At 43.4% G+C, this 23803-nt stretch overlaps 2 protein-coding genes across 5 annotated transcripts in view; both read right to left on the reverse strand.

The window, feature by feature from the left end:
• anks1b (ankyrin repeat and sterile alpha motif domain containing 1B) overlaps positions 1-5824 on the reverse strand; it is a 236862-nt gene extending 231038 nt beyond the window's left edge. For both annotated transcript variants that reach the window (XM_073480861.1, XM_073480860.1), the window contains exon 1: positions 5694-5824. In XM_073480861.1, coding sequence (XP_073336962.1) covers positions 5694-5824 — 131 coding nt within the window. The remainder of the gene's footprint in view (positions 1-5693) is intronic.
• Positions 5825-10623: 4799 nt separating this feature from the next.
• bltp3b (bridge-like lipid transfer protein family member 3B) overlaps positions 10624-23803 on the reverse strand; it is a 33291-nt gene continuing 20111 nt past the window's right edge. The window contains exons 13-23 of one of the 3 annotated variants that reach the window (XM_073480308.1): positions 23586-23779; positions 22735-23484; positions 21800-22446; positions 19716-19864; positions 19244-19401; positions 18941-19091; positions 16666-16707; positions 13528-13787; positions 13109-13217; positions 12794-12951; positions 10624-12330 (exon numbers count right to left, since the gene is read on the reverse strand). In XM_073480308.1, the coding sequence (XP_073336409.1) occupies positions 12202-12330; positions 12794-12951; positions 13109-13217; positions 13528-13787; positions 16666-16707; positions 18941-19091; positions 19244-19401; positions 19716-19864; positions 21800-22446; positions 22735-23484; positions 23586-23779 (2747 nt within the window). In that variant the 3' untranslated portion in view covers positions 10624-12201. Of the gene's footprint in view, positions 12331-12793; positions 12952-13108; positions 13218-13527; positions 15330-16665; positions 16708-18940; positions 19092-19243; positions 19402-19715; positions 19865-21799; positions 22447-22734; positions 23485-23585; positions 23780-23803 lie in introns of those variants that run through there. The other 2 variants (XM_073480309.1, XM_073480310.1) reach the window with 2 other exon arrangements.

The following is a 23803-nucleotide window of genomic DNA, read 5'->3' on the forward strand; positions in this document are numbered from 1 at the left end:
CAATTAAAAACACAGTCCGTGCACAAGTGTGTGTTTGAGTTCGTGTCTCCTCTGGGAGCCGCTTCCCTCCACTTAAAGGTTGTTTGTTTGCAAAGTAGGAGGAAGGTAAACAACCCCAACCACACAAACACACACACACACACAACCCAAAGTCAAGACGGGTTTCCCCCTGAACATTATTGAGCGAGTGTGAGGGAGCGAGGAGGGATCAGCCGCCATCTGTTGTATCATGACTCATTCTCTCTGAGTGTATCAGCTTTCAATCAGCATCACTCCATCACCGTCAGTATGTTGTCACACACAGGCCGTGTGTCTATCCTCATCTCCTCAGAGCACACGGTATGATGTGTCATCATAAATGTATCTTCACTGTTAATATTGGTCTGGATGGAAAGATGCTTAAAGGGACAAATACGTCCTGAACTGAAGAAGTAGAGGACAGTATACAGCTGATACCTCATAAACACTGTGTGTATTGTGCAAACTGTGTATCCAAATTCGTTACAAAGGTTTAAAAACAAAAAGAGGCAGTAAAAAGTACCGCAATGTATTTTTAGCACAAGTACTATTTTGCTGTTTTGACTCTGCCTTAATCTGCCCCAGCTTCTCCTGTCTGGTTTTCTGATTTTGTGCATTTCCCAGAATACCTTTCAGCAATCTTCGGTGAACGCGCCTAAATTTGTTGCAGTTACGCGAGAGACACATTGGTGGTAGAAGCGGAAAGGAGACAGATGGAAAACATTTGCATCTACTTGTGCAATTTCAGTGTGCAGGACCTGATTGGAAAAAAAAAAAACAGAAGCAAGAAAACTGAAATATAGATATTAGTGGAAGAGCTGAAAAACAGACCTCATGGAGCTGATAGTGTATCAGGCATATCAAAGACTGTTTCTTCCTCGATGTTGACAGCGAGAGGCGGCGAACACAGGTACAGGCAGGAGGCGGTTTGCATGGGGATGAGGGGGAATGCCATCCCTCCTTTGTTAGCAAAATGATCAAAATGCATCCAACAAATCGCCTCCTGGGTGTACTGATTTTAAAATCTTGGAAATGAGAGCTCTCTGTATCAGCAGTTAACGTGAGATAAGGTGTTTAGGGAGAGAAAACGCTGCGAATATCTGTGCATTTGTAGTCAAATAACAATAAAAGAAGATCAAATCCATCTTAAAAGTGAAGCAGCAATCACGTGCCATGACGTAGCAGAAACTGGTGCTTAACTAATTATGTAATGCCGTCGAGTCTTATTAAGTGCATTTACATAACAGTAGTTCTTGGACAAATGCACTCATTACCATTTTACTTTGCAGCCTTTTCTGTAATTTAATGAATGAATGGAATGAATGAAATATCACTAATTACTCAAAACACAGCATGTGTTTTGATGCGATACATGATGCTCTATAGAGGGGAAGAAATTAGTATTTCTGGCTCTTCTAAGATTATGTTTTTTTCACTGGGAACACACTCGGAAGAAGCCTTTGCTCTTACATTCATGTATTTACAATTTATATCTACGTTACAGGAGATTCCCCCCTTTTTAAACACAGTTATAGCTATAAATATACAATGTGTGGGTAACTGTGTCAAAGCATTTTAGGGATTAAAGTGTTTGAGTGTTTTACAGCGCAGACGTACAAACAATCACCATGTACAGTGCAGGTCATCTGCAAGAGAATATGACCCATTAAACTGCAATGAGATCATCCAGTATTGATTTTCCACTCTGCACGTGTCTGCATGTGTGTGTGTGTGTGTGTGTGTGTGTGTGTGCCGCTCCACACCCCGAAAACTGCAGCATTACAGCCAGAGGATCGTCTTCTCTACATCCTGTGCTCACGCATGTGCATTTGTGTGTCAGTGTTCATGTCCCACTTGGCGGTTTTGAGTGCGATTCCTCCAGCGAAAAGAGGAACCTCATGACTTAGGAATGCTATGAATGGCTCAGAGGCCTTAAGATGGGAAAGTATGCATTGATTCCCGGAGATAATTCCCATAACGTTAGCCTGCGCACACGCCTCCGCTGTGACCTCTCTGCTGACTCACTCATGAGTACCGCTAAAGTACAACAGATCTCTATGACGAGGCGCGTCACACAACCGGTCACTCACAGACACATGTGAACGCACACAAACAGATGTGCAGACAGAGTTTTACAGACACCTCCTCATGTGCCGGTGTCTCCAATAAAAGCCGAATGTGTTTTCCAAAGTAGACAATGAGACGCAGGTTTTTCCACCCATAATGCATTCTCAAATTCACTCGACTTTGCTTCTTGAACTACAGTTTACAGAGACCCAAAAGCTGCACCTCTTCCAACATTTTCCCACGTCCTTCTTTAATCTCCAAATTAATTCAGTGTTCTGTAAATATTCGCTGTCCTCCAATAAATTAAATCAAATCCTAATTTGCAAAGCAAACACACTAAACGGCAATGTTTACAGTTTTCTGGATGTGCAGATGAGATACATACAGTAACAACTTGGGTGTGAGTCCCTCTTATCAACACAAATTCGTGCCGTGAAGGACAAACAAACATCATCACAGAAGTTGCATAATACAGATTAATTCTGATCCAGTTTTGAAAGTGTTCACACGGGAAAAGCGACAAAGTAGAAGACATATTTGTATTAATCCCCTTCAGGAAATTTGAATTTTTTGGATCTGTTGTTATTTTACACACACACGCACACACACACACACACACACAGGATATGGAGACATCTCAGAGCGAGAGGCTGCCACGTAGTCAGGTGCAGCAGTTAGGACTTCAGTGCCTTGCCCAAGGGCACATCAGCAGTGCCCAGGAGGTGAACTGACGATTCTCCAGCCAGTTCCCGAGCCAAGTCTCCAGGGACTGAAACACTGAAGCATCTCCATGACAAGTGAGCAAACTGACCTCCTGATGAAGGCAACGAGATACGGTTGAAAGCTCCGCAAAGGTTCCAGGAAGTAGAACAAGACAGGATAAAGAGCCACAGCAATGCTTTGAGCTAAATGCTAGCATGCTCAGGATCACATTGCTAACACGCTGATGTTTAGCAGGTAATGTTTACCATGTTCACCATCCTAGTTTAGGGTGTTAGCATGCTAACATTTGCTAATTAACACCAAATATGAGGTACATCTGAGCCTGACGGGGATGTTACAGCAGGAATGAGTCCTAAAGCCCAGAAAACAAGGGTTTCGGTTAAATGAAATAAGGCCTGTCGTCACCAAAAGCTCAAGATGTTTTCGCGTTTTGTTCTACAGCATAAAATATGTCAGTAAATATCCCGCTTTTGATATATAAAGTGTAAAAACTTAACTTACTGGCTGAATGAGACTACAGAAGTTCTCTGGGACATTAACTGTCATCACGCCGAACACAGAGACACATCTACACACTAGTCCGTCTTTAAAGGAGGACTTTAGATTATAGATTGATAGATTTATAGTAAAGTGTGTGTAGTATACTGTAGTATGATGCTTAGTTAACATTTTGACCTGATGGTGACGCTACCTGACTTCACAACAATCCATCCAGTAGCTGTTGAGGTATTGGATCAAAGTGGTGGACAAACCAACGTTACCACCCCAAAAGCTGCCAGCGTGTCCAATAACCAGCAGTGATCGTATGACGAGTGCATAATACTGTATACGATTAGTTTGTAGTGTGAAATTGGGACACAGCGGTTACGTGGCAAGCCTGCTTCTCTTATTACAAAAGATTGCGTGGGAACCGACAAAAAAAGCTCCAGCATGCGAGCAGCTCCAGTGATTCCTTCCCACCTAAACAATTTATTATGTGAGAGAGGAAATTATGAGCAGGAAAAGAAGAACAGAAACAAACTGACATGAATATAATAGCAGTATGTCACACGCGGGTGTCGAACACACCACAGAACTGACCGCTCGTTGCAAGAAACCGTGAACTTTTCCTCTTTTTCTATTTGATGTTTTGCTCTTGGAGGATAACAGAAGATAAATATCAGCTGCTGTCATGTCACAAAACAGGTTTCTGCATTTTTCATTGATGCTTCCTCTGAAGCTTCTGATCAGGAACTGCTTTTTAATACTCCTGGAGCCAACTTCCTGTGAATTACACAGTATTTAAATTAAAAGGTGCACCACGTAGAGAAAGATCCTCATCGACTGATTTTTTTTAATGCCTCAACAAACTAAATAAACAAACTCTTCCTTAAAGGACGATATGTTGTGTTTATATGTGGCGGACCCTGCCATCTTTCCCAGTTCATGAAGCCCTTACAGGCCACGTTTCCACCCAGAACTTTAAGCCCCAGGAACTAAAATTTTCCCGTTGTCTGTGCTTCACCTGCCAAGATTCGGCAAATTAGTCCACTGAAGAACGAAAAAGCAACATCTGTTTTTGCACGACATTTTTGCGTGCAACTGCACAACAACGGTGGTGCCACATTCGTCATCGGCCCACCTGTCTTGTGCTTTCTTCTGTGACTCTTAAAACTTGAAAATGCACCCAAAGAAAGAACTTTTCGGCCCGGAGGTTCCCAACCCTGGGTAAAGCTTCCCGTAGTGAGTGGTTGGCATCCTCCCCTGCCAGTGTGCGACCTCATCCCGGTCGTGAGACGCTCTGCTTGAAAAGGCCCGAGGCGGCACTCCACCCGTACCTAACCCCCAGCCTTTGATCTCCTAATCACCTGCTCAGCCTGGGCTTCAGCGGGGGGAGAGGGCGAGGCTGCAGGGGCGGGAGGAGGGGGACAATAATAACCTCAGCAGTTGTTCTCGCGGCCAGATTGAAGCCCTTGTGGTTAGAGAAGAATGCTTCGAGTGGGTTGTGCAAAGGATTTCTGATGTTTTGCTCACAATATTAGTTTGTTTTTCGAAAAAGGTACCATGCAGTCACATCAGTAGATACTGGAAATAATGGGTTCAGGGGTTCAAGATGAGGTGAAAGCAATGAACAGTTTTTTGCCACCTGTTGACACAAACAAACGACGTTCCCTCGCTTGCTCACATCCTCTTTCTTCAGAAGAGGCGATGGAGCAAGTGATTTCAGAAATCGCTCTCTCAGGAAATGCATGTTTGTTGATTGTGACAAACACCACAACGAGGTCCCGAGAGGATCCGTGCAGTGACACCAGAACAGGAGGGTGGTGGTGGGTTTTCAATCCACATGGACGTCCACGCAGAATCAGCATGAAGACGCTTCTGGGACCAAACTCGACTCGTCACAAATGCATCCATCACACTCTCGTCCAAGAAATCAACATTTCTGACAGCTGTCAGCGCCGTGAGGCTGAAAGGTACTGTCTGTTCTTTCTGTGCCCGCCGAGCATGAAAAGATAGCAGCAACCCGGAGAGGACAGGGGGACGTCTAACCTCTAGTCACATATTGATAGACGCTGTCACAGATACAGTATTTGGCCTGCAGCCTGCAGCAGTTCCACTTTACTTCACACAACACTGTCTTTGCTTTGCATCACAGACTTCCTTTTCTTTCTGGCATGTTGCAAGATCATAAAACACTACATCTGATCATATGCTGCTGAATATACAGTGCACACTCTCTGCTGCAGCTGGGAGGAGTGAAGCTGAGACTCATTTCTAGTGCACTGACCTATGATGGAGCTAAATTATGCCTCATTTTGCAGCATGGGATCCCCCCCCCCTCCACCCTCCACAGGAATCCCCCTCCAGGAGGGGGCTGGAGGGGAGATGAGAGCGGGCTTTCTTACCTCAGCAGGTTGGGCAGAGGGATGGAGCCGGAGCCTGACCCCAGTATCCCCTTCTTCCCACTCAACAATTTCTCCACCAGGGCGACGTTCCCGGTCCGGGCGGCTTCCAGCAGCTCCTGCTCCTTCCCCATCCCGGACACAAGTTTGCAACGACGGGCTGATGAAAATCCAACAAATCTCCCATAAATCCTCCTCCTCTCCTCCTGCGACCCCCTTTCCCCCTCACTGCCTGGTGTGGGAGAGCATCTGACAGGGTTCCTCTCACTGCATGCTCCTCCTGCTCCTCCTGCTGCTCCTGCTGTTGCTGCTGCACGGTGATCGAGGTGTTATTGATGCTGCAGAGCAGGTTTGACGCGCGCTGCTCCCCTGGTGCCTTTCTCACCTCAGTCCATTCACACGCACACGGCTCCGTAATCTCAAACCAGCGCAGCAGGAGGTGAAAGGGGGGGGGGGAGAGAAACCTGGAGGCTCCGAGGCGAAGCCCTCAGTGAGAAGTGAGAAGAGTAAACCCTGGTTCAAAAAGAAACTAAACTAACTCCGTCTCTGTCCGGACAAAAAGCTCCAGCTGAAGCTCCAGCTGATAACACGCGGGATGTGAAAGCCTCACCTCCGCAAGAGCAGCTCTCCAGTCCCGCCGCACTCCGCAACCTCTTTACCCCCGAACCTACCGCACTGACTGGCCGGTGCCTGTCGGTGTCGCCTGAGACCCACGTTACTCAAGCTACCCGGGATAAAGCGGCGCACTTCCGGCCACGACTTTCAAAATAAAAACCTCCAGACTTCACCAGCCACCACCATATATCAAAACAATTGTTTTATATTTCATTTTGTTGCTTTTTTATTATATATGTATATGTATACAATATAAATAAATATACTAACGTAGCTGATGAGCAACAAAGCAAAACATAATTCTCCAACCCTTTAATGAAAAGTGACTTATAAAATAAGAAAAAATGACAAGAATAATGCTATTATTTGACCAAAGTTGTGTTGTATACAGCTATCAATGTATTTTAAAGAATTGGGGGGATATTCTGCAGTTTCTGTGGTTGCATACTGAGCTAACACCAGCAAGTTAAATAGGTAAGATAGCAAGCTTTCATGCTATAACTACTGTTTGTTTTTTATATTGCCTTTATTTCTTTTTTTATATTATCTCAGTGGCTTTTTATGTCCAATATGACTTCTTATTTGCCATTCAAAAAAAACTATCTTGCCTATACACACCACATACGCCAATTAGCTAGTTAGCAATCTAGTTAAGTAGCCTAGGTAGCTATCATAGATAAATACAATCACCACCAGACCACAGTTTAATAAATCAAAATGATAGCAAAACTAATGGTACTGTTTGATTAAACAGTTTTTTATATCCTAGCTACCTTTTTTTTTTTTTAATTGCGGGGAATTTTGGATATGCGGTTGCATATCAAGCTTACACCAGCAAGCTTGCTAAGTTGCAAGCAATTCTGCTCCATAGCAAACTAGCTAAAAACTTGATAGATTAGCATAGCCTAGCTACAATTACCAAATATTTAAATGCACAACCTTTTTATTTATTTGATGTTTCACATTATTCTTGTCCTAGAAAGGGAACACGATTAGATTTAGTCTTTGCCTTGTCTGCATTTCTGGAAATAAACATAAAAGCAAGTGTGAATATATGTTTTAGATATTCTTCATCTCACTAATTTAAAGAAATAGTCCTGATCCAGGAAGCACCTTGTGCAAACCTAGGTTTTATTTTGAAAGCGAAGCCGCCCTCTTCCGCTGTCATTGTTCCTGCCTTGCCTGAAAGACTTACTGTACAGCCTGGGCGTGGATGACGATGCTACACCACCAACAGGAGGCAATGCCTTTGTTAGTCTCTTCCCAAAGTCTCACTCTCACCCACCAGCTGTGCCAGTTGTTGCCACTTTCAGACCATTCACTTGTTCTATCAAACCCGCACATGCGCAGTTCGCCTGCCCACTGGAGTAGTATCCCTCCACAATGGGCTCTGCAGCTGCAGCTGAATGGATCTGGAAACAGGTGAGATCCTGAAATAGCCTCCCTGTCATGTCGGAGCATGGTCTGCATGAATGAATGGAGACTGAAAACAGAAGATGGATTTCTGCTCTGATTTGTCCACTGACACACCCCCTCCTCTTCACTGTGCAGCCGGTGCATGCTGGGACCTGCCCGGTGGCTCCACTCTGCTGCTTAATTGGAATCTGGAGACGTGTTGCCTTCAAGTGCTTCACCTACAGCGTCTTCTGAGCTCGTAAAAACGAGCTGTGACTGATTTAATTGATTTGTGGCCTGCAGCGAACCATTATTTGCATTACTGATTAATCTGCTGATTATTTCCCTGAATTGTTTAGTAAATAAAATATAAACTGTTTTCCAGGGCCTGACGTATTTAAATGTCTTGCTTTGTCCGACCAACAGTCCAAAACACAAAGAAATTCAATTTACAAACATGTAAAACAAAGAAAAGCTGCAAATATTCACATTTTAGAAGCTGAAACAAGAAAATCTTTGGCATTTTTTTGCTTTAAAAAATAGAATAAATGATGAAAGATGATTAATGTATGAACACATTAATCAAGTCAACAACATTGGAGCCACATCATAAAAAAATGGCTTATAAATTGAGGAAATCAAGCAGCGAAGTGAAGGACTGATAAGAAGGAAATCACACATTTAATTAACAGTGCTGCAATCAATCGTTATTTTCATTATCATTTAAAATGTTGATTACTTTTGCAATAAGTCAAATAATCAGTTAATCAAAAAAAATGTCAAAAATATGATAATTTCTTGATAATATTTACAATTTAAAGTCTTCATTTTGTTTTATTGTGAAAATCTACGACAGAAACATATGCACAAACACTCAGTCGTACATTTAATTTCAGCAGAAGCATCGTTAGTGTTATTAGTAACACCTGTGCTTTTCCTGCTATGACAAGTCCAAAATGTCTGCAGTGAAAAAGGCCTACAGCAAGACTCTCAAACCGAAGCAGCTAAATGGAATTCAGCCTTCATTAATTTTATTACAACAGTATTACAGGGTCACTATATTTGCAGTGAGGCTCCAGTAGAGGAATAAAACCAGAGAACCAAGCAGTGAACCGGCAGTTGCAGCCCCGCTGGGTGTTTGGACGCAGACTGTAGACTCTGAGCCAACACACAACCTGATGCCTCTCTCTTTCATCATATTACCCATAATCCAGCTGCTCGTGATGCTGGCACACACACACACACACTGTATATAAATGAATGTGTGCATGCTTTGCTTACATAAACGGACCAGCGCTGTGACGTAGCCATCATCACAGAAACATTAAGCTTCAGTATGTAAACAGGCTTTCATGTCAGCAGCAGAGCAGAACTTTTCTCTCTCTCTCTGCCTCACACACACACTCACACTCAAACATTTAATGCCCTTCTATGACTCACTGCACTACTCCAGCCGTAAAATGTCATGACCATTTATGTGCACAAAGTCCAAACGCTCTCCTGCAGTGGTTCAGTGCAGCTCATTTGAGCCCACAGAGGCTGCACTTAAGAGTTTAGTTTGCGGCCTCAACTCATCACAGTACAAACGTCGGCTTTGTTTCTAATTACAGAAACAAATTAAGTCATCCCGTGAGCTTTAAACAAGTCAGAAAACCCTGTACTGTAAAGGTTTTCCTTCACAGTACAATTTTCCACAGATTTGAACCCCGACAATAACTTTAAAAAGTCATAAAAACCTTTAGCCTTTAATAACTCATTATCAGTGGCTTGAAGTGTGACTCTCCTATTCAAAGTATGCATCTTTCTGGCTACAAGGAGCAGATGTGGTGTCTTTCACTTAAACAGCACGTACAAATCTGTGTTTACTCAAACTGAAACTCCTCATGGGACCACTTTGGGGAACCTGTTTATTGTTGACTATGTGTTTATTATTTTCCAGGCCATGTTTTGTGGTAATGTGTGTACTTGAGTGATCTTGGAATGGTACAGTAAGGGGAACTCCACAGGGTCTGTTTACGATCGTCTGGGATATCTATTCAATGGAAAATCTGACGTATCAACGAAGAAGCGAAGGAGATTTCTTTGAGAAAACTGGGGAAAATGGACCATTTGCATGAAACGTGATGCCAACAAGTAACTGAATGTTGGAATAACGGAGAATGAGAGTATATATACGCCTGAACATCCACTGGCAGCTTGTTTTTTTGTTTAAATGTAGTTCTGATTGCAGATGCATGGACTCTCATGGTGTTCTGTCTATAAACAAACAGAGAGCTTTTCATTCAAAGAATAGAAGTTAGCGAGACCTAAGAAGGGGCTCAGACTACAGGAGTTTAAGGCCTATTTAATCCTAATTCTCTCCAATAGGAGGAGAAATCTGGTCTTGGACTTTGGTTGGTACCATTGTTTGGTCCGAATTACCCGGTAATGTGAAGGCTTTAGAATTCTTCCGAACGCGAGTTTCTAGATGTGCTTGAAAGTGATATGTTTACATTTGTATGTGTAAATATGAAAGAAAAATAGGCAATTGCCTGCCGAGAGGTCCTACAGTTCAAGAAAATTGGTTGAAAAAATGTTACAGTGTCCCTTTAAAGAATGTGAGAAAAACATCCTGGATTCATTCCTTTATCCAGATCCGCACCAAAAGTTAAGGGGGTCTATTCTGGGCCGAGACACATCCTCCATCCAAGTTTAGTGAGAATCTGATCAGTAGTTTTTTTGTAATCCTGCTGACAAACCAACCAACAAAAGGATGGGGGTTGAAAACATACCCTCCATAAACCTCCATACCTTGGTGTGGGTATTAAAGTCACAAAGTGTGTGTGTGTGCAGGCAGCATTGTAGCATTTGTGGAAAACATTTTATAAGAAAGTGAAAAAGAGGTGGTAGAAATCATGGACGGAACAAGGAAAACAAAATCTCATAAATTGCCTCAAGTGACGTCACTTGAGGTCAGACACCCTTTTATTTTTCATCAGTATTTCAGCAGCTTTGACAGACAAAATACAACTTATTATTACTTTGTGTCTTTTTCTTCCTCAACAGAGTTTCGCTGAGAGGGATGGAGGAGGAGGGCTGTGATGAATGGATGAAAAAGAAAAACTCTTCACATACAATCGTGTTAAAATCCCTCAACTCTGACATTTTCAAGTCTTACACAGAGAACCAGGTGTGTTTAACCACCATTACAGAAACCAGAACGACTTCTTTTTTCGAGGACAGAAACTGAAATGAAACGGGCCGAGCTCAATTTGCATATGTAGACTGACGGGTGACCTTTACGTGAGGGTTTCAAACTGTCCTTTTATAGTCTTCTTGTGCTGTGCCAAAGCATGTGCTGTTAGACAAGTCTTAGTCATTTTTAACATCTGCTCAGGGGTCTTGCCCTGAAGTCGTCGTCATCGTCGTCACACAGGCATGAAAGCATGGAACAGCAGCAGATATGCTCGACGCTTGTTCATGAAAAAAACTACACATGGCAGGTTAGAAATTTACACAAAGACAAACACATATATGTAGTCAGGCAGCTTCAGTGTGCCTTTATATTCCTACTCCTCTTCTTTTCTAAATCTCTCCACTCTTGTTCTCTCACAGTTCTAATTGTATTTACAGTGCCTCATTTTTTTTTTTAAAAGTGCTGCACATGTTAAGTAGATATTTACACATAGAAAAATAAGAGGAGGGAGGCGGCGATACAGACATTTTTTGTGGGGGCATTTTGCTGACAAAGCTGTGGAACTGACGGATATAAATTTGTCGTAATGAGATGCTTGTTCTGGCTGAGACAAACACACACACATTCAACTGAAACACTGCAAAGTTCTGAAGAAAATAGTCATGTGTTCACATTCTTATACAATATACACTGTACACACTCGAGAGGACGAGCGAGAGAGTGATTTGTCTCGTCCTCTCTGAATATGAAAGCACGAAATCGCAAGTTTCAGTGCAGTGCAAAATAAGTCGTTTTTTTTGAGACATTCCTCTGAAGATGCGACATTCAGTGTTCCTTCATACCTACAGGACTGAATGAAGCTCATCTACGATTAGCTGTGATTCTTTTGTTTTTCAACTTACACAACAGGGATAGTGTGGGAAGGGTTTCGTGTAGGCACAACTATGGATATAGATCCTCGTCCTCGTTCTTCACACACACAAACACGCACACGCTAAATGTCATTCCTCCCTTTTTCCAACTCTCTCCCAGCCTCCACAGTCCGAAGTGGAGAACGCAAAACAGACGACAAGCGTGTAAAAACATGTATTTTTGAGTCTTCACACAGACTCTGCATTGCTTTATGAAGGAATTATTTTGAAGGTCTAAAGTCACGCGGTGGCTCACTCAACAAAAAAGCGCGTAAACGGAGCCGTTTTTAGTCAAGAAATCCCCCTTTTCTCCTTTATTTATGCTGCTGACCCTCGACCCCTTCAGTTCTTCTGACTGCAGACCAGCGGGGGATGAGTGACTTGAAAGGCTGAGGGTGAAGAGAGAGAGCCGGGTCTAGCTGGTGTTGACTTTGAGGCTCTTCATGCGGTGCAGCAGCGAGTCCTTCTCCATCTGAGCCTCGGCCAGAGCCATCTTGGCTCGGGAGAGCTCCACTTTCAAACATTCGTTCTCCTCCAGCAGCATCTGTTAAAACACAACGACAAGGTTCACAGGGAGGCGTCAGTGCGTGTTTGGATTGTTTTCGTGTCATAAAATGTTAAAATAAAATTACAGAATTATGTTTGATGACAAATTTTTAGCAAACAACTTGTTTTATTGTTTACATCAGAGGACATGTTGGTCTTCAAACAGCATTATCTAACTTTTCCCTCTCAATGTTCCATCTGAAAATGTAATTCTTGTATTCTGCATAATTTTATAAATATCACTCCCACTGTAAATGAAATGGAAGCCAAGCAGTGAACAGGAATAGCTCAAAAATCAAAATTTGGCAGTCCAGAAAATGTGTCTTTTGTTCAGCAATTTAAATTTGTGGGAGGAAAACACAAGAAGAAGAGAGAGAAAAACGTGTTTCTACATGAAATCGTCAAGATATAACTTCTACACCCATGTACCCCCACACTGCATCCTCTCATGTGCAGCTCACCTTTTCTCTGCTCGATGGAGGGGGGCTGGTGGGCGGGGCTTGGGTCTGCGTAGCCTTCGGTACACAGCAGACGCTGCTCACAACCTCAGGGACCGGACTCAGAGTGCTGTCAGTCAACGCGCTTTCTTTCCTGGGTTTGGTCTCTGCAGCCGTGTCCACTGAGGGGACAAGCAGAGACAACAGGAATGAATTTGGAGGTGTGGATGTGGCGAGCGTGGACTTAAAAGCATTTAGTAGGACATGTTATATAACTGCAGTGAATCAGCGCTGGAGTGGAGGTGGAAATATCTGGCGGATAAAAAAATTGTGCGTCACCTCCTATAGAGAAGGAGCCGTCGTCTTTTCTGTGTATGATGAGGCTGTCCACATGCAGGGTGATCGGCGACGGCTCGGGGTCGGAGGGATTGTCCCGGGGGCCGTCGTCCTGGAGAAAGAGGTGGCACATGTTGGAATTATCAGGAATTATCCACATCCAAGAGAGAACAGCCTTTTTATGTCGTTAAACATTCAGTTTAAATCCAAATTAAAATAAGGCCAGAGATCAAAATGTTTAACTTGGTTATGGAAGCTGCTGCACTGTATGGCAGTGAGTTATGGGGTCTATTACTGAAACAAGTTTGGAAAAACTAGGACAAACATCCTGCAGGTAAACAGCAGTTCTGCAACAATCACCTCAGGGTAAAAAATATACCTTTAAACTCTGGATTAAAGGAGCTGGAATCTGGAATTCTCACCTTTAAGTTGATGTGTGTGTCCCTGACGCTGATCTCCATAGGCAGCACCTGCGGCGCGGTGTCATCCTCCAGGAAGTGGGCCAGGTTACGCATCGTGGACATCAAGAAGCTGGCTTGGTATCCGTGGAGACGCAGCTGCAGGAAGCCGTTGCGCTCGGCCAGTGGGGAGTGAGCTGCGGCGCAGGGCCCGCTCTCCAGGCGAGCCCGCACCTCCGGACTGTGGAGGCCCTTGTGGGACGCGGAGTTGATGTCACCACCTGCTGTGAGGAAAGAGAAGAAAGCTGGCGTAAGCTTTGGCTTCAGTTTCACATCTGTGGAGTGCATGTAGAGATGATTCAGCTGAAATGCACTAAGACCTGACATTAAAATACACCCAGTGTGAGATAGGATTCCTCTATTAATGATTCACATCGTTTGAATCTGACAGTGAGCTCCTCTCCTGTCCCATCCAATTCCATCCTGTTTGATATCTAATGTCCTATTTGAGTGAAACTGTTTTAAAGACACAGTGAAATGAAAAATACACGTTCCAGATTTTTCCCGTGTCCCTGTGTTGATTGTTCAGTTACCTGTTGGTATTAGAGGTGGATCGATAGATCGGCCAGGCCAAAGAATCAGCCGATATATCAGAATTGTTAAGTTACAAGAGATGGCGGTAAGGAAATGCCAAAATTGCTTAGCTGCTTGGTTACAGTTTAAAAAAAAAGCTAAAATCTAAGAGATCCGTATCTGTTCTCAAGGCTGATAGATTGTTGTTGGATTTGTTGAACTCCTAAATATCGATCGCGATATAGCCTAAAATATTGCAATATTATAATAAGGCTGTATCACCCAGCCCTGCTCCTACATATCAGAGATGGCCTCAAAAACCCAGTATTAGTTGGCTTGGTATTTTGCCGAATGTCAAAAAAATCAATTTTGAGCACAATGGAATCAAAATCCCTCTTTTTTTCTAGTTCATCCTCTTCTCTAAGCTCTTAAGTATTTTTGATGACTTATAATCACTTGAGGGCGTGTGCACAAATGGGTTTAATCAAATGTGATTCAGGGCGATTAGCTTCCCACCCATCATATAAAACCACTTGAAATGTCAGGCAAAACTTGTTGAGCGTGGATGGATGGATCTCCTTCACATTTAACAGTTATGGGAGGTGTGGGTGAAGGTCAACAGTCCTACACAGCTCAGTGTAGCCTTATATTATCTACGCCACGCTCACCTGAGTGATCCAATCAGATTTAAGTATTTCTTTCGCCAAAATGTTCCCTTTTCAGTTGGAAATGCCTCACATTATGGAAGCTAAGGATTTTCTTTACAGCCGTTTCACTGTGACTTTAAAATGTTCACTCAAAAAAAAAAAAGGGGGGGTGCATGTTAAGGCCAGGTTTAAACAAGGGTAAAGTAAGAGGCGGGATGAATGAAAAGACAGAAGAAGCAGAATTTTAGAAAGAGGAGCGGGAGAGACAGTTGGAAACAAAAGAAAGAAAAGCAAAGTGAGCTGAAAAAGAGAGAGAAGCGGGAAGGAATTAAGGAAAAGGTGGGCTGAAGGAGACTTCAGATTCTATACAATCCCACAGGCTCTTCGCTGCAGTAATGTTTAATTATTTCCGAGGACTAGGGATTAGAGGCTTCGGTGGAAACTCCCACCAAAGCGGTGAGGATTCAAAGTGAAATTTTAACCATTGAATTTTTTTTTTCCTTCCTTTTATGAATCAGACACTCTGGGGTGCTGAAAACTGTGAAAGCGAGAGTTTTATACCTCTGAATGACCTGAATTCAACTCAAAATTTGATGATGCGATTTCCTAAAAAGAGAGATAAAGGAGGTGAAAAAGTGAGGAACGAGAGAGAGAACACATACAAACTGATGAAAGTCGAGCGGAGGGTAATTAAAAACCCTCCTTTACACACTAATTCAGCTGGCGAGCACACACAAGCATGAGTTTTTACCAGGCGAGAGACACCACGGGTTTGAATTAAAACACTCAGCAAGGCATGGAAATGGCCACTTAAAAGAAAATCTTTTAATTATGACAGCGAGAAGAGCGCCACAACTCTTCAATAAAGCTCTATGAAGGAAAGTCAAGAGAGGGTTAATACCACGGAGCAAAAAAACATTCACACACACGCACGCACGCAAATCGCTGTCAGCTTTTCTCTGATAAAATGACATATTCTTTCTCAATCCTGGGCGGCTAAGGTCGAGGCAAATGGAGAGAGAGGGAGAAGAAAAAAAAAGAGGAGATTGGAGTGGGTGAGGAGAGAGAAAAGAGAAAAGAGAGGGAGGCAGCCAGCAGCCAAGGACTGAGTGACTGTGATAAGACGGGGACGGAAGAGAAAAGATGGCCTAGAGAGGGAGGGAAGATGAAGGGGAAGAAAAAGGTGGAGAGAAGAGGGGGGGTTAAATGACAGAGGATTAGTAGGAAGACGTAGTGGGAGCTGGAGGGAAGAGTGAGGATGGAAAGGTGGAGGAAGAAAAAGAGAAAAGGAGGAGGGGGAGGATGCTGAGGAGGAGGAGGAGGGTTTGCTCTTGTGAGATAGGAGGAGGAGGAGGAAGGAGGAGGAGAGGTAGCGAGGGGTAAAGCTGGCGTTTCTCTCATTGCCTGAATCACTGGACTGAAACTGCAAAGTCTGCTGCAGTGGAGAGACGAGGGGGAGACGGGGAGAGAGAGGGCAAATTAGGCGGAGAGGAGAGCGGGAGGACGAGGGGTTAACACCGGTCCGCACAAATAGTTGCAGTTCATTTGAATCAGTCTCACACACACACACACACACACACACACGCGCACACACGTTTAAGTATCTGGGCCTAATGTTGCAAATAATGGGAGCACTCACTCCATTACTGTCAAATTTAACCTCTCACACACACACGTGAACACACTCTGGAGGAAAGAGATCTCAATGTCACATAAACACCCACTGCTGCTGAAAAATGAGACACTTCATGCGTTGCAACACACTGTATCTATGTGCCTCTGCAGTGCATGCCGTCGAGCAAAAAGGTCCTGAGTCTGGAAATGAGATTTGACAGAAGACAAACTGGGAGAAAACACGCGCACACACACACACACACACTTGCTGAGCTGAGGCAAACATGCACGTTAGGTTACAGATGGTGAATTAACACACAGCAGTTACCTTGGCTGCTTTGAGCAGGTATTGGTACTGAACACACCATACCTGTGGGGAGTTATGGCAAGGTAAATAAAGAGGAGGGGGTGGTGGCTGTGCTTGTTAGTGTGTAAATGTGTGTGTGTGCGCTTGAAATGATGGACAGCCTACTGGAGGACATCGGGGGTTTATAAATATATGTGCCGATTATTTTCTCAAGTAGCTCTATAAGCTGTTTGGTCTATTAAGACACTTATTTTTTGTATTTCAAGTATTAGTTCAGATTAGTTACAATATTAGCTTTAGGATTATTGTGTTATAATTTGTCTGGGGCAAGATTTAAAGCTGCAATATGCAATATGTACCTAACTGCCGCTAACTGTAGCTGCCGTGAGCTAGTTAGCTCAGACAGAAGTGCAGCTAGCGGTACGGACTCGTAGCTTGGAGCACCAAACATGAGCATATATCTCACAAACACAATACATAGACGTCAAAACGTCAGAACTGTTATTTCTTCACATTCAGTTGATAATCTTTGTAGATTTTTTTATTTTTCACTAAAAATTCTTACATACTGCAGCTTTAAAGTTTTGTCTTTTTTATAAGTTTTCATTTTTTCTTTCATTTTTAATCATTTTTGTTATGGGTTTGCTCATTTCAGTATTTAAAAGTGTTTTAGATAAGTTTTTATTAGTATTAGATTTTAAAAATATATAAAATTGTGCATATTTGATTTAAGAAGTTCAGAACAGGTATTACCGATTGTGTTTACAAATTTGACCAAGTCAACTAAAACGAAAGACGTTCCCGGAATATTTTTGTTTAATGTGTGTTAAGTTTTCTAAGTCTACAATACGGTTTCAGTTTGTTTTAGTTGTTTGTTTTTTTTAATCTAGTTTCTATTTTTATTTCAGTTAACTGATGATAGTTTTAGTTTTTAATTTAGTTTTAGTTAACTATAATCACCTTGATTTGAGAAACATTTACTTTGGGGTTGTTTTTTTTTTGCATGAAAATTGCCTTAAATTATAGATTGATGGTCGAAACAGTCAGTTAGTTTTCTCTGTGCTACATCTACACTGTCTACCAGCTTCCCCCTCCTGCTGCTGTCTGTTGTGGGTGAAACAGGAATGGTTTTGCTGGCTGTTTCACCGGGGGAGGAGGGGCTGGGCAGGGTCGGTTATGGGGCATCCTGGTGGTTTAAACCCAACAGCAAAGCTTCAAATCTGTTCTAAGACCTTTATCACATGTGCTTCCTCTCTGTCCATGTGTTTCCTACTCTACTGTCATTTAAGGCAAAATACCAGAAAAGATCATCTAATAACAATCTACGAAAGAAACTAAAAGTTGGTTACATGGCCGGCTTTAGCCTAAATCCATAAACACACAGTGTAGTCATTCCCCTGCTGTTCTTTCTTGTTTCGTAGCTGCCCTACTTGTGTGCTTAAATCTTGACAATCTTCACTTTCATCTTCAGCATTAGTTTGAACCTCAGAAACAGGCTGCAGCCTACTTTGACAGAAGACTATTGTGGTGGATTTGGTTTATGTAATCAACCAGCAAGTAATTTAAAAACAAGAGCAGCTTGTTCTTCAGTATTTTGCCAATTTGCGGTTTCACAAAAAAAAAAATAGATATAATGAAGCATCATTATTTCTTCATTTCAACAGTATTCATATTGCAGCTTGGTGTAAACCAGGAAAATCAAACACAATTACAAATGTAATGTCATTGAATTTGCCTGGCTTGTTAGCGAACCAGCAACCACAGCTGATGATAACAGAAAAGACGACACAAAGCCAGACGCCGACATCTGTAGCGACCTAATGCAACTTTAAACTTCTATCAATATCAGAGTCTCACATTGTCTAACACTACATTTATCAAACAAATGCACGCTGTTGGAACTTTATCAGTAGACTGCTGTGTGTGACAATTTTCCCATCACCCTTAAACACATCATTTGCCAATCTTACACCTTTTTAGTCATAATTTCCTTGATTTTAAGACCTTCTGAGACTTTTATGGAGTTTATGGACCCTGTACTATTTACATGGCTTCTAGTCTTTATTTTATATCCATAAAATAATTGTTTATATTGATGAAGGGGATACATTTGTTGTGCTTTGTCAAAGGTTTGTGTTAGATACTGCATATGGCACCTGTAATGTTTGAAATGTGAGTCCAAAGTAGAAATCATACAGAAAAATGCCTGTTATAACTGAAATGCATTACATCTTACAGCTCAGTGAAAAGCACCATATTTCCCACAGTAAAAACATGTAGGCAAACCTCTTCTTACCCAGGCTGCGGTTGCTGAGGTACTGTCTGAGGCAGATGTTGCCCAGCTGGCTGGGTGTGACCTGGCCCACCTCTAGAGCAACGGCCGTGCTCTCGCCCACCGCCTCCATGCCCACGCACACCGACTGCACCTTCAGCACCAGCACCGACACCTGGAGGGGAGGAGTGCATGAAAACAGTGAGGAAAATTATGGACAGCACCATCAACTGTGAGAATTTCTGACTCCAATACTGGACAGGATATATTTTTAGGCCTGCCAATTTTTTTGTCTTTTCCAGTATTTCCAAAGTTTTAGCAACTTGCCATATCTTTCGTGGGATCGTCGGTGCTCTGGGAGGTAGCGCTGACAGTGTCGGGAGACACGCCTCCCTCCTGCTCGTGACCAGTTGCTGCCTCTGTGGCGCTCTCGGTGGCACTTTGTTCGCTGATGGCGTCCTTGAAGCCTGATATGGACACGTCATCTGTACCGTACATAAAGACACAGAAATATTACTTACACTGAGGAGACACACACTTGACTTTGCCTTTTATACATTGCATACATTCCCGTGCAACACTGTACAGTACTGACATAGCAGAACAATGCTGCCACCTTCTGGTCAATACAGTTTCCTACCACTACATGTGCAGTAATCATAATTTTGATCCCTGTAGGGGAAAGATTCTTTGTTTTTATGGGATGTAATATGTAAAAACATTATGCTCTTGTCTGACAAACACTGCATCAGTACTCAAGTTAAAAACATGTGTAAGAATGCATTAAGGTTTGCTGCACCTCTCTCCAGCAGACTGTATGTGTCTCCGTCCTCCATCAGGTAGCTGTCGATGGAGATGTTGTCCAGCGACTGCAGCGACGGGCTCTTCTTCATGTTCTTATAGGACACTGAGAAACTGGACTGGGAGCGGTCCCGCATCAAACGACCACTACAACAGACAAGACATGGAGTCACGTGGAGAAGACTGTGTGACTGACAAATCAGTGATATCTCTATGTGTAGTTTAAAAATCGGTTTTGGGTAACACTGTCCATGCATGGCACTGATTTACGACTGATTTAAGAGGACCAGAAAAGAGGAGGAAACCAGGTCCAGTGCTTTTATTTCACTAAATCTAATAGGAATTGTTCTTCTGCTGACACTAAGCTGAGACCACTGCGCTCTCAGAGAGCTGACAGGGCTTACTCCACAAGTCATGAATTAAATATCGCTTCACTCCTTTGTGTGTGGTGTTGTTTAAGGTCATGTAAGAATCAAGTGTGCTATCCTCCAAAGCGCCAGAAACGATCTAAAGAAAAATCACAAGGGACAGAATCAAAGTGGCTCCCACAAAGACAGAGAACACAAGGCTGGAAAAAAGAAAAGAAAAGAAAAGAAAAGAAAGAACTGTCACAAAGAAGGAGCTTCGTTTATCATCTCTAACATCAACCACGAGTCAACATGTACGAGAAAAAGCTAATTTAAACACACACACACACACACACACACAGACGAGGACCAGCGTGTCATGCACATGCAAATGCATGCCCACAGGGGAGTCACATACACACATTTGCACTGATTTGTATTCATCACAACTCACAGAGTACATATACAGACACACACACACACACACACACTCATTAACACAGCTAGTCACAGATCCAGTGTCTTACATGTTGGACATGGAATAAAGGGAGGTGGATCTGCTGGAGTTTGAGGAGCTGAGGAGATCAGAAACCACAGACAAACTTCCTTTCCTTGGTAGAGAGAAAATACACACACACACACACACACACACACACACACACCTCGCATGGGTCAAAGCAAAGGTCAAGAGGCCGAAAAGGAAGTGAATGAGTGAAGAAACGATAAGAAAATGATGAGCGGACAGACAGGAGATGAGGACACAGAAAGACATGGCAAATTGAGGCAGACCAACGTTGACAATGTCAGACGAGTGAACATTTATACTGACAAACACTCGTGAGGGAGTTCAACACACAGCTCTTGTGTTCAGGAACAGACAGATTTGATAAGAGAGAGAAAGACTCATTCGTTTGATGCATCATCCATAGTGAAGCACAGGAGGGTTCAGTTTGGAAATCTTAAAACTGACATAATTAATGGTTACTTGTTTAGTCTGTAAAATGTCAAAAATGGTGAGAAATATCAGCTACAGCAGAGCTGAGAAGGTCAATCAATAGAAAACAAAAATGGAAACAATTTGTTTTAATTAAGCAAAACACTTAATATTTGCCAGTTAGAGGCTGCAATAAGCTTTGTACAATACTTTTTTGACCGTTTATAGCCTAAAAAAGACTTGACTAATTGAAAAAGTAACTGATAGTTTAATTTAGGGCTGTAACTAATGATTGTTTTCATAATAAATGGAATAATTGTTCACTATAGAGCTGCAACGATCTATTGATTAAAAATGAAATTAATGTGATAATCGATAGTCGATTATTCAGTTTGAGTAATTATAATAAGAGTAAACTGAATTTCTTTGGCTTGTTTCAAAAGAAGACATTTGGGGCTTTGGGAAACATTGATTGTGATTTTTCTTGAAAAAAAAAAGAAGAAATTAATCGATTTTGAGAATAATTTGCAACAAATTTTCTTTTGATCTCCTAATCAGTTAATCAACTAATTGTTGCAGCTCTAGTTTAACGTAAACAGTCCAAAAACTGTTTAAAAACAGAGGAAAGCAGCAAATCAATGCATTCGTGAGGATGGATCCAGCAAATACTCTGCATATAAATGGTTGTTTATTCATTTTGCTTCAAGTACAAAAAGAATCAGCCTGAAAGGTGCTGAGAGCAAAAAAACAGCCTTGTTTACTAAATTAATTAACAGCCTTTCTGTGTCATAAAGTGAATACCTGGATATTGACTGAGGCATCTTGGTGGCTCCAGCAGAGTCTTTGTCGCTCCAGTCTTTGCTGCCGAGCTGGTCCGACAGGGGGTCACTCGTCTGGGTTCTAGAGTCTAGCCCAGCTCCCACTCCTTCACTCCCACCCAACCCGTCCACGACCGCCTCGCCTCCTTCAACTGAAGAGTTCTTAGCTGAAGTCCTCTCCTCCAGTGAGGCTTTGTGATTCGTGGTGGGGACGAGAGGTGCAGGACCGTCCGAGCCTTCGCCACATAACAGCTGGTCTACAGTGCATCCCCCTTTGGCTGCTCCTCCTTCAAACCCAGATCCAGCTCCTTCACTCCCCTTCTCCGCCCCGTCTCCCGCTTCGCTCCCAGGCTCCAGAGTTCCTCGGCTCTCTGAGGGCGAGAGCTCAGACCCCAAAGGAGATCCCGAACCCTCGGGCTGGGTGACGGGCTTCAGGAGCAGGGACACCTCGGCGCTCTTCAGCAGGAGGCCCAGGCAGACAGTGAAGGGCTGGTGGTCTGCGGGGTGCTGAGAGGGATCCTTGCGGTCTTTCTTTAAGCCCATCTCCTCCAGATCCTGCTGTAGTGTCTGCTGCAGGGCTTTTATGCTGCGCTGGAGATGCATCAGGAACACATACTGCCGGTGGCTCACCTGGACACACAGAACAAAGTGGTTATTATGCCATTTTGAGCCATGCTGGTGACCAGACTGTCGGTTCAGCCTGAAATACCTCAACTGTGAACATGTTCGGTTACCTGAACATTTATTCAAGTGTCTGTTTTGTTTTGTTTTTTTCATTTCAGAAGAACATTGATCCATCATCACATTGTTGTTGTGTGTCTGCAGTCACTAAGAATTTATGAAGTTAGAATTTCACAAGTTAAACAGTAAAAACTTTCTCTTAACGTATTAAAAAATACTCAAATGAAATAAACATACCTGAGCACTTAAATGCTTCTGCACGTGCACCAGTACATGCACACCTGCATCTTTCCTCGATGGCGACAAAGAAGAGGAGGAGGAAGGCAGACTGTCCAATGAGAGGCGTTTATGGAGTCCGTTACTGGGTGGAGGTGTTGCATCGTTGCTGTGAGATGATGCTGGTGCACTCTCAGTGCTGTAATACTCCTTCAGTAATCGTTTCCTCTGCAGACGTGCAACAGCCTCTCCAGATGTGCTCCTGGTTAAACCTGATTCAGCAGCACTTTTGAGCCTCTCCTGGTGCTGGACGATCTTTGCAGGCTGACACGCCCACACGGTGAGAGGGAAGGAGTCCACAAAGGGCTGCGGTCGCCCTTTGCCTCCACGGGTGCCTTCGTAGTCCACCCAAAACTGGGCGAAGTGCAGCGCCCAAAAGTCAGTAGCAGCTGGCATTTTGAGGGAGTCTGTGCCCATCGTCGGCACCACCAGGCCCCGGTAGATGTCGTGGAGCCTGGTGTCTTGTTCGTGAGCGTGTCGCTGGAAGACGGGATGGAGGAGGGGTAAGGAGGAGGAGGAGCGAGGGAATGAGAAGAAAGAAGGAGAGAAGAAGGGCTCCTCTTCGAAGGCCTGCAGCAGGGCTTCAAGGTGGGATCGGGTGCAGTTAGCAGGGTGTCGGGTGTTCGTGGCGACCATTTCTGAGGTCTGCACTGAGACGGAGCGGGGCAGATCAGCAGGGCAGGAGGCGTCCCGATCGGTGGGAATCACCAGCTAATGGAGAGAAGGAACAGAAAATCAGCATAAATAACAGAGAATACATGCAATAATAACTTTATTTACACAGACGTTCATGTGTCCATCTTCCACCTCACCTTGAGCATGAGGCCGTCAACCTTGATGTCAACGTGCTCTTCTGGTTTCTGCGAGTCGCTGAGCTTGTAGATCTCCATGAACTGCTCCAGACTCTGCCTGAGGTCGAGGGCGAAAAGGTTGATCCACACCAGGCTGCGAGGGTCCAGGACGAGCTGCAGGGCGTTCAGCTGGGCATACAGGTTAGGACACGGGACTAGAGGAGCGGGAGGAAGTTGGG

This window comes from Pagrus major, chromosome 14, assembly GCF_040436345.1.
Source record: "Pagrus major chromosome 14, Pma_NU_1.0".
Classification (NCBI taxonomy): domain Eukaryota; kingdom Metazoa; phylum Chordata; class Actinopteri; order Spariformes; family Sparidae; genus Pagrus; species Pagrus major.